The 14,869-nt window shown below is 38.5% G+C and overlaps 1 protein-coding gene across 1 annotated transcript in view; it reads left to right on the top strand.

Annotated features, from left to right (window-relative positions):
• Positions 1–696: 696 nt before the first annotated feature.
• Positions 697–14,869, top strand: part of LOC134750792 (cytochrome P450 4C1-like) — a 44,714-nt gene continuing 30,541 nt past the window's right edge. Inside the window, exon 1 of the mRNA XM_063686036.1 lies at positions 697–742. Within this exon, the coding sequence (XP_063542106.1) occupies positions 697–742 (46 nt within the window). The remainder of the gene's footprint in view (positions 743–14,869) is intronic.

The raw sequence follows: 14,869 nt of genomic DNA on the forward strand, positions 1-14,869 counted from the left end.
ATATTTTAAAAAACTTTTTTGAAACCTCTTTCAAATTGGCCTCGTAAAAGTTGATTCGCCCCTATACGACTGTAGGCCAAAACTAGTAGCGCCCTCTGAACGAGAATCAAATTTTCTTGATTTTCGAGGCACGTTTTTTCCTTAGACTGCATCCATCTATTACGGAGTTATATCTATTTTTGCTGGAAACTAATAGTAATAAGTATTACTTTGTTAAGATTCTTATTAAACGACCTAGAGAATTATATTTTCATAAAAATCCTACAGAAAATTCAAACATACTTGTACCGGAGAGCATAATAAGTCAGTGTGGCCAAATCCGTCAGCGGGGTTTTTAGGGTTCCGTACCCAAAGGGTAAAAACGGGACCCTATTACTAAGACTTCTCTGTCCGTCTGTCCGTCTGTCTGTCTGTCCATCTGTCCGTCTGTCTGTCTGTCTGTCTGTCAGTCTGTCTGTCACCAGGCTGTATCTCATCAACTGTGATAGCTAGACAGTTGAAATTTTCACAGATGATGTATTTCTGTTGCCGCTTGCCGCTATAACAACAAATACTAAAAAGTACGGAACCCTCGGTGGGTGAGTCCGACTCGCACTTGTCCGGTTTTTTTAATTATTCGTATGGCATAAGTACAAAAATAGGCAATTCATTATTAGTAATTTAAGTTAAAATTTAGGGTGCTGCGTCGGGTGTGAGATGACTGGTGAGATGCAGGATGCAGCAGATCTTCTGGTAGCCCTTGGTATAGAAATGCGACATTTAAATGGGGCATTTTCTATGAAGAGGGACCTTATTGTCGATGGCGCTTACGCCGCACAACGTCGCGCGGCATTGTATTTATATCGGAGCATCGTTTATAATGGCGCCATCTACAATAAGGTCCCTTTTTATAGAAAATACCACAAATAATAATCACGCTTGAGCGAAGCTATTCAAGTTCGTTTTGGGCCATAGTAGTCATAGGGCTCTTGGAGTATTATAGTCGGATGGCCTTACGGTACCTACGTAATTTATAATAATATAATATTATAGGTACTAAATAATAATAGTTTGTAATAGGATTACGGCCGAATTTATTGGAAGCCATGCAAATTGGGGATGGCGGCCTGGGAGCATCAGGCGGTGGTCCAAACTACAGAAGAATTGAACACAAAATAGTTCCATACTATATAGGTAAATAACTAGACTTCCAGAACGCTAAAAATTGCACTGACTATGACGGTGTAAGAACAACATCGTTAAACCGCAGCCAAATAACACTAGACCCTACTCATAGTGTGTGTTCCTGCCGGTGAGTAAGGTTGCCAGAGCTCAACGAGGGTGCGGAGTGTTGGGGTCGGCAACGCGCATGTAACTCCTCTGGAGTTTCAGGCGTGCATAGGCTACGGAGATTGCTTAACATCAGGCGGGCCGTATGCTTGTTTGCCACCGACGTAGTATAAAAAATATTACATATGATTAATTATGAATCATAATGTAGTTATTACACCATCATAGGTTCTTCATGAGTATTTAAAAGACTTCTATAATATCTCTGATAAATTATAGCCTCATTGCGGCCTAAGTTTATACATACGTCAAGTGCTACGCCAAGTATTGCTCTCCTATGGAGCATGTAGGTTGTACGCTTGTCACAAGCATACATTTTTAATTTTCGAGTGGGGTTTGTCTACGGCCCCAAATCCGAAGATTCAGATCAATACCCACCTATACCCTACCCTATTCGAGTTTAATCCCGGGTTACACTACAGTTTGGATAATGAGATCGCTGGTTTCTTACGCCTTGCACCACCTGTAGCATAAACCCTATGTATGTAGGTAAGTATATCGTCGGGCCGAGCATCAAATGGCGTAGGTATCATTAATCATCGCCGATTATTTCCAGAAACTCGAAAAAGGGCTTATTCACCGTTTGTTTACTCTCATGTGTTAGGTTTTAGCTTGTGTGTATTTTATTTAGTAAACGGAATATAATCGCTTATATTTTAACTGGAAACCGCACAAAAACCTTACAGAAAATCGCAGCCTAATAACAGACTCTACTCATAGTTTGCACTTCCCTCTACACCTGCAATCTGTGGGCGCAGTATATGCAACGGGCATACAGGGCTCTTAGGGTCCAGTACAATAATGCGTTCCGGGTGCTGATGGGGCTGCCTCGGTTCTGTAGCGCATCGGGGATGTTCGCGACGGCTCGCGTGGAATGTTTCTATACTACCATGCGTGCACGCGCAGCATCCCTGGTGCGCCGGGTGCGTGGTAGTCCCAGCAGCATCCTACGAATGATAGCGGACAGGGTAGACTGTCCCTACTTGTCGCACTGTGAGGGATTGCATTCCCCCATCTGCATGGTATTATTTTAAATCTAAGCTCGTTTTACATACTAACCCCTTAGTTTGTAAGTTCTACTAATAAAAATATGTGTCCATGTGTTACACGAAATAAAAATATTCATTCATTCATTCATTCATAGTGTTGTGTTACCCACCAGTAAGTTTGCCAGAGCTCAACGAGGGTGCGGAGTGTTAGGATTGGCAACGCGCATGTAGGCGTCCATAGGCTACAGACTGCTTACTATCAGACAGGCAGTATGCTTGTTTGCCACCGACGTAGTATAAAAAAAAGCTTTACAAAATACAAGTGCTCCCAGAGAAAGACTGCAATGCACAGTTTGGGTGAAATACGCAGTGTTCTGTCCGTCTGTCTGTCTGTCCGTCTGTCTGTCATCAGGCTGTATCTCATGAACCCTAGATAGATAGTTGAAATTTTCACAGATGATGTATATCGATGAATTTCCCATTTGGTGTACATACACCCCAGGCCAAAAGTATGGAAACAAGCTTGTATTTCAAAAGAAAAGTGTGATCTTTTAAGCGATGGATTTTATACTACTCATTGACAATTTAGTAAAAATAATAATAGAACATTTTAAAAGTAAATTACTCTGGCTGTGATAGCTGCCATGTCAACATTTTGTCATGTAATTAAAGGTTAAGTATAATTATGTAACTTTTTCCTACTTTTTTTTAGCTTATTGGCAATATTTTAGGATGTTTTGATATTAAGCGTGTATTTTTAATCTTTTGGGTTTGCCTAATGTAAGTTTTAGTTTAGAAATATATACAAAAAAGATAGAAACATGAGATATTAAAGAAAACAACGTTGTTTCCATACTTTTGGCCTGGGGTGTGACAATGGCCGAAGATTAAGCGAATAATAAGGGTAAAAACCCTGTATTTTGACCCAAAGGTTATACAATTTTATTGTCATAAATGTCATACTAAAATTCCATAAAGGTCCTCTCGACTGTACCTTTAGTCCTTTCAAAGAAAGATATAACTCCGTAATAGATGAATACAGTCTAAGGAAAAAACGTAACCACAGTAAATTCACTGCCATCTATCGACACACTTTAAAACTAAAAATGAAGATTTATAAAAATACGATAAAATGTATTTAAATATGGATAAATGATTTTTTATATTTGCATTAATTATTTTTATTATTTTGACCCATGTTCTTTTACTGATATGCGTTAAATTTTTTAAATAACAAACGAAACCGTCAACGCCATCTATACGACAGTAGGCCAAAGCTAGTAGCGCCCTCTGATCGAGAATCAAAATTTTCTTGATTTTCGAAGCACGTTTTTTCCTTAGACTGTATCCATCTATTACGGAGTTATATCTATCTTTGAGTCCTTTAATGATTTGTCTCGCTACGCTACCCCCCATAGTTATCTAAAAAGTGCCGCAAATAAAGCCTTTCCTAAATAAACTACATTTTTTGGCGCGACCTTCAGCAAGAAAGAGATAGCTGTCGGATATTCTTGCATAGCTATCAGCGAGAAAGGGATGGATGTCGGATATTGGCCACATAAATTATTTGCAGCAGTCACCTGTGTTGTGTAACGTTGAGGTCGTTATAAGGGAGAGGAGGTAGCGAAAATGACTGCCTTTATATCTGATAGAGGAAAAAGGTAATATAGAATAGGTACTTAGCTTATATTTTATCCAATCTCCACGCAGCATCGTGAGGAAACCGGACTAATCCTAACCAGGCCTAGTTCCCCCTCTGGGTTGGAAGGTCAGATGGCAGTCGCTTTCGTAAAAACTAGTGCCTACGTCAATTCTTAGGATTAGTTGTCAAGCGGACCCCTTGGCTCCCATGAGTCGTGGCAAAAAGCCGAGATAACGCGAGGAAGATGATGATGATTTTCTATCCAACCTGCTTTTTATCGATTTCCCATACAAACTTACACGCCCTTTTCACCCCCTTAAAGGGCTGACTTCTGGGATAAAAACTATCCTATGTCCTTCCCCGGGACTCAAAACTATATCTATACCAGATTTCAACTAAATCAGAAAAGGAACAGGTAACAGACAGTGAAAAGGTAACAGACAAAGTATGGATTGCAATTTCACTCTAACGTATTACTAGCTGTCTTCTGCTTTCGGAGGACTGGCAGCAGGACGAAACTAATAGCGTTTTATTTCAGTATTTTGATTAAGATTAACCAACAATGAATAAACCAAATCGTTTAACCATTCGGTTCATCAAGTTACGTTCGTTTGGTTAGTTTACTGAAATCTCAAGACCGCGGGCCAGGAACAGATTTCCATGACCAATCGCCTCCCGGGCGAAAACTCGTGTAGTGGTTAACGGCTATGTATAATGAACCCTCGTGAACGTCAGTTGCCGCTCCGTTGGTGGGTTGAGAAATGGCAGCAAATGAAGTCTATAAAAAAAATTTAGTCATCGCCTCCCGCTTGATACTTTGTCAGATAATAGTTGAATGAACAAAATCGTCAGCCGATTGTATCGCTGTAGAAAGACCGTCAGCTGGTCACATGAACATGTAAAAAAGAAAATTATTTTCAGTCATCGGCGTCATCGCCTCCCGTTTGATACTTTGTCAGATGATAGTTTAGATGCTATTGTTAATAAAACAAATCGTCAGCCGGTTGTATCGCGGTGGAAAGACCGTGTTACGCGTTTCGGTGGCTGCCATTCCTCAACCAACCAACGGAGCGGCAGCAGACGTTGACGAGGGTTCAACCGCTATACGAGTTTTCGCCCGGGAGGCGATGACTGACGAAATTTGCGCCTGGCTCGCAGTCCTTCCCGCCTCGCACAGCTAAAATGCGCAATGAACTGTCGCCTGCGTTATTTCCGGACCGATACGATCTTCAAACCTTCAATAAATCAGACCCTGTCACAGTTTGCACACGAAAGCCATTAGTTGAGGGCCTGAGAAAGCGGTACCTATGGTGTGGGTAGATACAGGTGGCAACCATTGGGAATGAGGGCTACCGCGTTTAATTTTGCCGCTAGGGGCGCTACTAGCTCCGCGCTAGTGTCCATCTGGAGGTCTTTCAAAATGTCAAATGCATAGAAGTTTTGGGGGTTTCAAGCATTTTTATCGGGAATTTTCACTCCTTATTCATAATTGTGGTAAATCTTTGTCCATTTTTGATTAATCATGGTAAACAATAAATATGGCTCAATAAATGTTAGGGGTTTAAAAAAAGTGCCAACTAAAATATATGCAAAATTAACCAGGTTGGAAAAATGGCATATTTGGACGTTAAAATACCTTTGTGCTTATTAGAACGTATTGATTTTATAAACATAAGCAATGAGGAATTTTTTAATCTGTTTTTCTGGACCTACATCTACAGTGGCGCCAACTGGTGAGCACAAAAACGGTAGCCCTCATTAACATGCGCGTGCTGCGGCCGCTGCTCGAAAAGTCGAAACCATAGCGAGCGAAGACTTCTGGCCGAAGGGTGTGGTTATGGTTATTTGGAATTTCGGCGGTTCCGTTAGAATCTGCTGAATCCCACACCAGAATACGCGACGCAACATAAAACAGTGTCGCCAAATGATTTTCAGTTTTTAAGATTTTTATAACTGAATGTATGTTAGTTTGTAATGGGCCCTAGTTGCCTGATAGTGATTAAAATTACGTTTAGTTTAATTTAACATGTTGTTTAGTTTAACATGTTGGGGCACCTGATACGGCACGATACTTACATAAAGTCTATAATAGAAGGAAGAATAGAAAAAAGGAGAGGCAGATGAAGACCGAGACGTGCGTTTCTGGACCAAGCCAAAGAGAAAACCAACGTAGTGACGTATCAGGAGCTCAAAACAGTGGCAGAAAGAAGAACGGAGTGGCGGTTACTCCACCGACAAGAGCCAGGCTCTTAAGAGTTATGATGATGAGTTTAATTTAAGTAAGTCTTACCCAATCAGGCGCAAGAGTGAGACGTAAATGACAATAGAGGATATTACTGCAATGTTCCGCCACCAGTGCAGCACTAGCCTTTTAAGTAACCCATACATACTGTACCTTTAACAGCAGGTTTTTGACAAGTTTTCAGACAATAAAATATGTCAATTATGACATTGATGCATCAAGGCGGTTTGTTTACAGAGGAACTACCGGGAAACGCGAATCCGATATTTCGCTATCTGCCTCTTTATCGCTCTTTGTACATGTGTGTGCACACATCACATGTACAAATCCCGTGCACCACCAGCTCTATATACCCAACCACAGTAACAACAACAGATGACACTCGTAAACAGTTACAAACACACGATACGCTAGCTACTTGACTGTAATATTGTAACATTAGTACATTACTACAGAGGCCGGGAAGTAAGGGGTTGCCGGCCGAATGCATATATACGGCCGAACGTAGTGAGGCCGGATAGTTATGAGGCCGACAACCCCTTTTCACGCCGATGTATGTATAGTGCTTTTCTCAAACATGCAATGAAATAAATAAAGAAATCTCCACGAAATCAAAGTTTTAATTCTAAAGAAACTAAAAGTAAACTAGGCACAAAATATAACTACCACTTGTACCTATCTTTATCACACGTGTCGTATATTTTACACATGTAGTTAATCAATTTATTACACAAATGTTCAAAGGTATATTTATGTATCTTTGATTTTTCGCCTTGCATCCTTCTGACTGTAGTTTTAGCCACATAACTAAGATTACATCGTTTTTTATGTTGATATTATGCTTCACATACATCGTTGCCTTAAACATGGAGTATAATTAACAGGTATTCATTTAATATTTTCGTCGGAACTCATATTAAATAACACAATAAACAACGCACAATAAATCCAATAAAATAGAATTACAGATACACAATGAAAAATGTTCAACTTTACCTCCAAAACGATTAAAAAAACACCAACGCGTGTTTGAGGAGACATTTTTACCGCTTATATGTAAATGAAATATAGTTTGTCAAAGGACTGTCTCATTTCAAACATAGACAGATAATTATACTATCTTTGTCTTACACTGGTACCAACACCCAAAAGAAAAGGATGAGTATAGTTTTTTTGTTCTTATTTACTGACAAACTGGTTTGACCAACTATATTTTAAATCTGTATTTGTAGGTAAATTTGCAATTCAATATTATTGGAATTTGTTAATAATGTTTTATTTATATATTTTTTGTAAATTCGATACAAATAAAACTGCAAAATATATTAATTATCGTTTATTGTTTTTTTTAAGGGGTATTGGCAGAATGTCATTCCGAACCATAAGCAAATATTGGTTATAGTTTTTTTTTGGCTGAATGCCATGATGCTGTGTCACAAATATATGTGAAATGGAAATTAAAAAAGAGCCACTTCCCGGCCTAGGCCTGCAACTTTATATGAAATTTCATTACGGGCCCCTCGTCTAGCCGCGCCGGAGTCGTGATACTTCCCAGCCTAATATAAAGAACGTAATATCAATATTACATAGCATGTTTGAGAAAAGTTCTTTATACTATTGCTTTTCATAACTGCTCATCATTTTACATATAACGGCTCAGAAAAGATCAACATGTACTTCGTCAGACCTCCAAAAAAGGACCAAACTGAAAACCAAACATGTATTGCAAAGTTTGATGATCTATTAGAAAGAAGAAGAAAGAAAGAAAATACATTTTTCTACTCGTCGAGTATAATCTGTGTATTACAACTTCACATGCAACACTACAACCTTACTCTTTTCAACGTTGGATAGTCTATGGCACTTCCGACTCAAGCATAAGAATTTTATCGATACGGTTTAGTCAATTATAAAAATTTTGAAAATAGAACTTCATACATTTCGAGGAGACTCGATTCAATGCATCTGCTTTGTGATTGGTTGGCCAACAAAAACATTTTATTTTATGTTGTAGTAGAAACAATTTCTTCATAAGTCAGAAATGCGCATGTGACACCCTTCATATAGCAACATCCATACCCTACGAAAACCACTTAGCGTTGCTTGTTAGTCTCCATAGGCTACGGTGTCCAAAATCGAGAAAAAAACTGTCTTAAAATTGAATTTAGCGCGGAGCAGGTACCAGGGCCTCATAGTTACGAGGAGGTGTCGTTGACCAACCCGCCGGGGGCGCCGGGCCCGGCGGCCGGGGCATCGGTATGAACTGTATGAAGGTATCGCGGGCTGCGGCAGCTTGCGTATCTTAGCTGTATACTTTTGGTTTGTTTACCTATATGATTCTACTAGTTGAAAGTATTATTTTTTTGTCTCGTAGAAAAAGTATTGTATACAATAGTGATATAATCAAGCTTTTCAATCTCGTACCTTAACTTAAGCAACTCAGCAAGCTTCGTTGCTTAAACACGGTACTCGACTGAAAAGCTCTCTATTATATCACGATTGTATAAAATACTATTATTTAACGCCACAACAGATTACATATATGAAAAAAAGGAAACATACAGACAAAAAACATTGGACGCTAAAATAGGACCCCACTCAGCATAATGCCGCGGTAATCCGCAGCGCTGGTTTTCAGTGAGGACCTGACTTAAAATTAGATTAGACAATAAGTGAGTATTTAACCTAGAATAACACAGTATACTTAAACTAGAACTTTTGTATAGTATTGTTGTATTGCTATTTTTTGTACTCGTACTATCATGTTTTGGCAATAAAGTAATTTGGATTTGGATAACGAAACTCCGATTTTCTTGCTTCGCGATAGACCCTCAGATTGTGGTAGTGGCGCCCCCTGCGCAGTTTCGCGTAATGTTCCCTATTGGAATTTCATGTCATCGTATTTAAACAAGGAAAAGCCGTGAAATTATAAAGTATACTTTATACTTCCACGGCTTTTCCTGACTTAGACCATTCAAACTATACATTCCGCAACCCAGGTGGCCTTATCTAGAAATTGTTTCACGCACTCAGCGGGATGGATTCTACGCGTTTTCGGGGCGATAGGAAACTTCGGGTGAGGGTGAAAGTTTAGGACGTTATTAAAAATAAATGTTACGGTCTTACGTAATGTATGGTTGGAATAAAGCGAGATGAAGATAAACGGATAATATAGCAACTTTATAACTAAAGTGATGTATGCCACTTTAACATTACATTACATATCAACCTATGCGTCAAAAGCATCAACCATTCTATGATAGCTTAATAAAAAAAGATCGATCAATAGGGAATATTACGCCAACTCTGCGTAGGGGGCGCCACTACCACAATCTGAGAGTCTACCGCGAAACAAGAAAATCGAAATTTCGTCATCTAACATCTCTGTCACTCTTGCATTGGAGCGCTAAAGAGGCAGATAGCGAAATTTCGGATTCGCGTTTCCCAGTAGGTCCTCTGTAAACAAACCGCCTTTATGCATCAATGCCGTACTTTATTATCTCTGAAATTTTGTCAAAAACCTGTTAAAGGCACAGTATGTATAAGTTACTCTATGGTTTACTAAAAAGGCTAGTGCTGCACTCTGGTGGCAGAAAATTCCAGTAATATCCACTATTAAATTGCAGATACTTTTGAACATCAACTGTCGAGATATATCTCTAACAGGGGATATTACTGCAATGTTCTGCCACCAGAGTGCAGCACTACCCTTTTTTTTAGCACTAGGATTCATAATTATACAAAACAAAGACTTGCGGCGCGATTCGGGAAATGAATTAGAGATTCACTAGATATGAAACAGTCAAGATATGTGACGTCCCACGGTAAAGGTACCTTATGGCGGTTGGCGCTTACGCTATTATTAACGCCGCTCCAATTAATATTGGATGGCGCTTAAGTCGCATAGCGTCGCAAATTATTGCGGCGCTATGCCGTGAAATGTCACATATCTTTACTATTTCCAAAGATAGATATAACTCCGTAATAGATGGATACAGTCTAAGAAAAAAACGTGCCTCGAAAATCACGAAAATTTGATTCTCGATCAGAGGGCGCCACTAGTTTTGGCCTACACTCGTATAGAGGGCGTTGACGGTTTCGTTTGTTATTTATAATTTTAACGCATATCAGTGAAAGAACATGGGTCAAAATCATAAAAATAATTAATGCAAATAAAAAAAATCATTTATCCATATTTAAATACATTTTATCGTATTTTTATAAATATTTATTTTTAGTTTTAAAGTGTGTCGACAGATGGCAGTGAATTTACTGGGGTTACAAAATTCACTATGACAGTACCGCTCTAGTATAAGTTACTCTATGCTATTTCATATCTAGTGAATCGCGCCGTTGGAGGCCAATCCAAACTTACACGACATTAAAATTAAACTTAAACAAACTTAATTAAATTTAGATATCCATTGGCCGCTTGCTATTCTTGTCATACCCATTATTGAAAATACCCATTACAAAGATATTCCTTACAGCGTATGATATTCATTAATAAGTAATAAGTGCGTCATTTTCATCCAAGGCCACCAATTACGTACCTATATATGTCCCCCATCCCATACTCAATACAGTACTCAGGGCCAGGGTCAAGGTACATTCAAATACCATTAATTATTAAGTTACACGAACCTAGCCGCCTCCATCACGGTGAAATTGAATCGGTGATAAGGAACCAACCTTTCGAATTCAGTAATCGATGGCGATCACATTTATAGCACTAACACAACTAAGTTATTTTTTATCACAGCTAACTAACTAATTTTCAAGTTGAAATTCAATTTTAATTGAATTTTTTATCACCTTACCTAATGTCCCAAGTGTGTGTGTAATGTGTGTTTACCCAAGTCTGAAGTTTAAAACCTCTTTCCAAAGTAACAGCTTTAAAAAACAAAAGACTTATGATATGAGCAATAAGAGCAATGCTCTCAATTTGCCATTGCCAAATTGTTATAATTACCCGCCAAAGCGATGGCACTTGACGTACACCTACTTCCCTTCAATAAAAATAGCGCGTCTCTAAACCTATTCAGTGGTCATTAACTGTATATTAGCAACAATCGGAATATCACAAACTTCGAAATCTCTAGGACAGTTAGTTATGAAATTTGGTAGGTACTAGGTACATAATTATGTTAATTAAAGGATTTAAAGGTCCCTTTTTCATGTCCACACCATTTGCTATTTGGGGACCTCGAGGAACCGTAGCCATCATGGAAAATGTGTGCCTTCCTGAAAAAATGCCTTTTACTCTGAATCTATGTATTTTATGGAAATATGGTGTAAGACAACATTAAAGCTTATTAAATTTTATACAAAACAGTCCTACATACCTTTGCGGAAAAATTTGGCATTTTCTATGAAAAGGGACCTTATTGTCGATGGCGCTTACGCCGCACAGCGTCGCGCGGCATTGTATTTATATCGGAACATCGTTATTAATGGCGTAAGCGCCATCGACCATAATAAGGTCCCTTTTTATAGAAAATACCACAAATTAAATCTTCTTGTAGAAAATACTTGCTGAATCCTGATTGAGTGCTTATACTTTGTAAGTAACTAATTATATAGATGGTGAAGTAAATTGCGTTAGATCTCGCGTATTGATGGTAATAATAACTATTTTTCTCGACTCCTGCATCGGTATCATGGTCGCATTTTTGTCACTTGTCATATCATGCGTCACTTTCGCACTTACGTACTTGTTAGAGCGTGACAAAATATGATAGACAGCCGTCCGTCTTATACGCTGATCACCGATCTAATTTCAAACATGTCGCTATAAAATGAGCGTGATTTTTGTACCTATGTGAGCGGTTTTTGGCCGGTTCGTGGAACGTTGAACGTTGAACAACGAACAACACACTTAATTGACTATGGATAGGGCTTATATCGTTGCAATAAGGTATACAATTGGTCAGATAATTCTGTGAAAGGTGGTACAAACATTTCTTTTCACTAAAATATTGAAGATCAAATGTCAATTCATGTTATATCGGTTGATAATTCGTCCGCTTTGTAAAGTCATCAAAAATTTGTGAATCATAGTGGTACCTATGTTAGTTCTATAAAAGTTATCACAAAACAAATTACTCTATATTGTTCACTTCAGTACCTAAATAAAATAAAAACGGTAACGATTACAGGTAAAAAATAAAGGTATAAACTTTTCAAAAAAAGACAAGCGATTACCTTTATGGCGCAAAAAACCGAACTAAGTGGATAAAAGAAATGCATTAACCACTGACTTTGTTATTTTCAAATTTTCTGGCGGCCTAAACTGAACTGGTAACATATCTAATATTTCATTGATCTCATATTTGTAATTGTATTTTGTAATTTTTGCGTATTTTTAATGCTTGTACAAATTTGACATTTAAAAGTGCCCCTGTGGCCTATTATTCCAGTAACTTTGTCGCCTGAAAGTACACGGTTCCTTTGCGTCAAATACGGTAGTTCTGATTTTTTGCAGTCTTGTTTATCTAGCCAATGAATAATCCAATTCGAGCGCCGAACGCAACTTTGTTGAACGGGTAACTCGTAGGTGTATAAAATAGGTGTATCTTATCTTCTAAAGCCTTTCCCATATTTTTCCATCGACTTCAAAGATCCAGGACCAGATGAACCTAAATAAACTAAAAGCAAGACTAAGCACATCCAATCCACTTGTATACGTTTTACCATATATTTACAGAAACCGCTATCTTATAAAATCAGTAGAACGTATAAGTGCCGTTATCTCTGAAAAGCACCGTATTATAAATGTCGCTTACGCCATTATTCTTTCACTATTTTGTCGCATTTGTACTGGATAATAATTTTCTCTAGTACAAAACTGCAAATATGACGTAAGCGCCATCGGCATAAAGGTTCATTTTCATAGGAAACGTAACATATGTCTAATTTTATATGACCTTATGCTTCGGAGGTCTTTTAAACGCAACGAATGTGTCTAGACTGGATTTTCATGGCTGATATTCGTATTTTACTGAGCTCGTCGTCTAAAACTACCTAATGTACAAGTGACCTAGGTCCTAGGGCATATACATATTATACGCAGAAAAATAAAATAAAGAAGGTCATGCGTTCCTGAAAGTTAAGCATAAATAATTGAATATAATAATTATATGATAAACATGCACAACAGGTACGGTTTTTTGATAAAAAATAAATATTTATTAGGGATTGTAAGAAGGTACAGAGAAAAAAAAAACTGCATAAATTGTAGGCCTAATACCCATTCTTCATTCTTCATTGTACCTTTCCATTGGAGATGAGACGAAATATGTGGGAATCAACCAATAGTTGGTTGTAATTCAGCGGAGCGGAGAAGAGAACACTTAGTGTTGGTATCAACACTATCAACCAATCAATAGTCTATTCTCACCTCCACTCATCCGGAAAGGCATCATATTTTTTCATTTGTTTCTCATCAAACTGTAAATATCATGGGAGCTTCGCGCAAATTTAGCTAAAAGTAGCCTTACCACGACTGCCTTAGCAGTGTCAAACTGACATATTCGCTAACGTCTGCGTAAATTACTTTATATACATCTCGCTCGCACTAATATGCGAGTACGAGCGAGATACATAAGTAAGTTACGCACACGCTAGAGTACTTGATAGGTACGGGTCCACTAGTTTAATTTACCAGTAGCAGTTATTACTGTAGTTAAAGGTTGTAAAAAAAACCGCCCAAGTGCGAGTCGGACTCGCACACGAAGGGTTCCGTACCATTATCTATAAAAATGGTCACCCATCCAAGTACTGACCCCGCCCGACGTTGCTTAACTTCGGTCAAAAATCACGTTTGTTGTATGGGAGCCCCACTTAAATCTCTATTTTATTCTGTTTTTAGTATTTGTTGTTATAGCGGCAACCGAAATACATCATCTGTGAAAATTTCAGCTGTCTAGCTATAGGTACACCCTGATAGGGCACAAAATGCTAACAGATAGGTACTTACAATTCTAGCGAAAATCAAAATAATTAATATAATTTAAAGCTAAGATAGTTCATGCAAAGCAAAGGTATGTCAAAACAATATTACACTTTAAACAATATTAATGAGCAAAAAACAAAGTAATTAATCACGATGCTAACTATCAAGATGGCGCTCGAACCGGAAGTCCATGCCTGTGTTAGATCTTCTTGGATTAATGACAGTGACAGTGATATTAAATTAGGCCCGGCATCCACTATTGGCATGGCCCGACAAGGGATTCTTCAGTAGGTTTATTGCCGAGGCGTCCTCAGGCATGCCGTGGTGTGGTTGGGAATGCCGAGCAAGCCCTCGGGCGTTTTCAGGCATACCAAGGTGTCTTGTACATGTCAGGCGTTCATAAGATTTCTGGACACCTTGCTATGGATTCCCTATTGTGTTGCAGAAAGTTTTTTACATATTTTTATATTGCTTAATGTTACTTGGTAGAAATATCGTTTGGCAGAAATACTTTTGGCATAAGTACTCATTCATTCAATTTAAGAGCTGTGGGCTCTTGTCGGTGCAGCGTGATGGAGTTGTCTCCACCTTGGTCGATCCGAAGCCAGCCCCTTAGTATCCTGGTACGACACGGCCCCTGCATGCTCCTTTACTTGGCTCATATAACTTTTTCTTGGCCTTCCCCTACCTCTCCTTCCGTTTATTTTCCCTTC

This window comes from Cydia strobilella, chromosome 20 (assembly GCF_947568885.1).
Source record: "Cydia strobilella chromosome 20, ilCydStro3.1, whole genome shotgun sequence".
In the NCBI taxonomy this organism is placed as follows: Eukaryota; Metazoa; Arthropoda; class Insecta; order Lepidoptera; family Tortricidae; genus Cydia; species Cydia strobilella.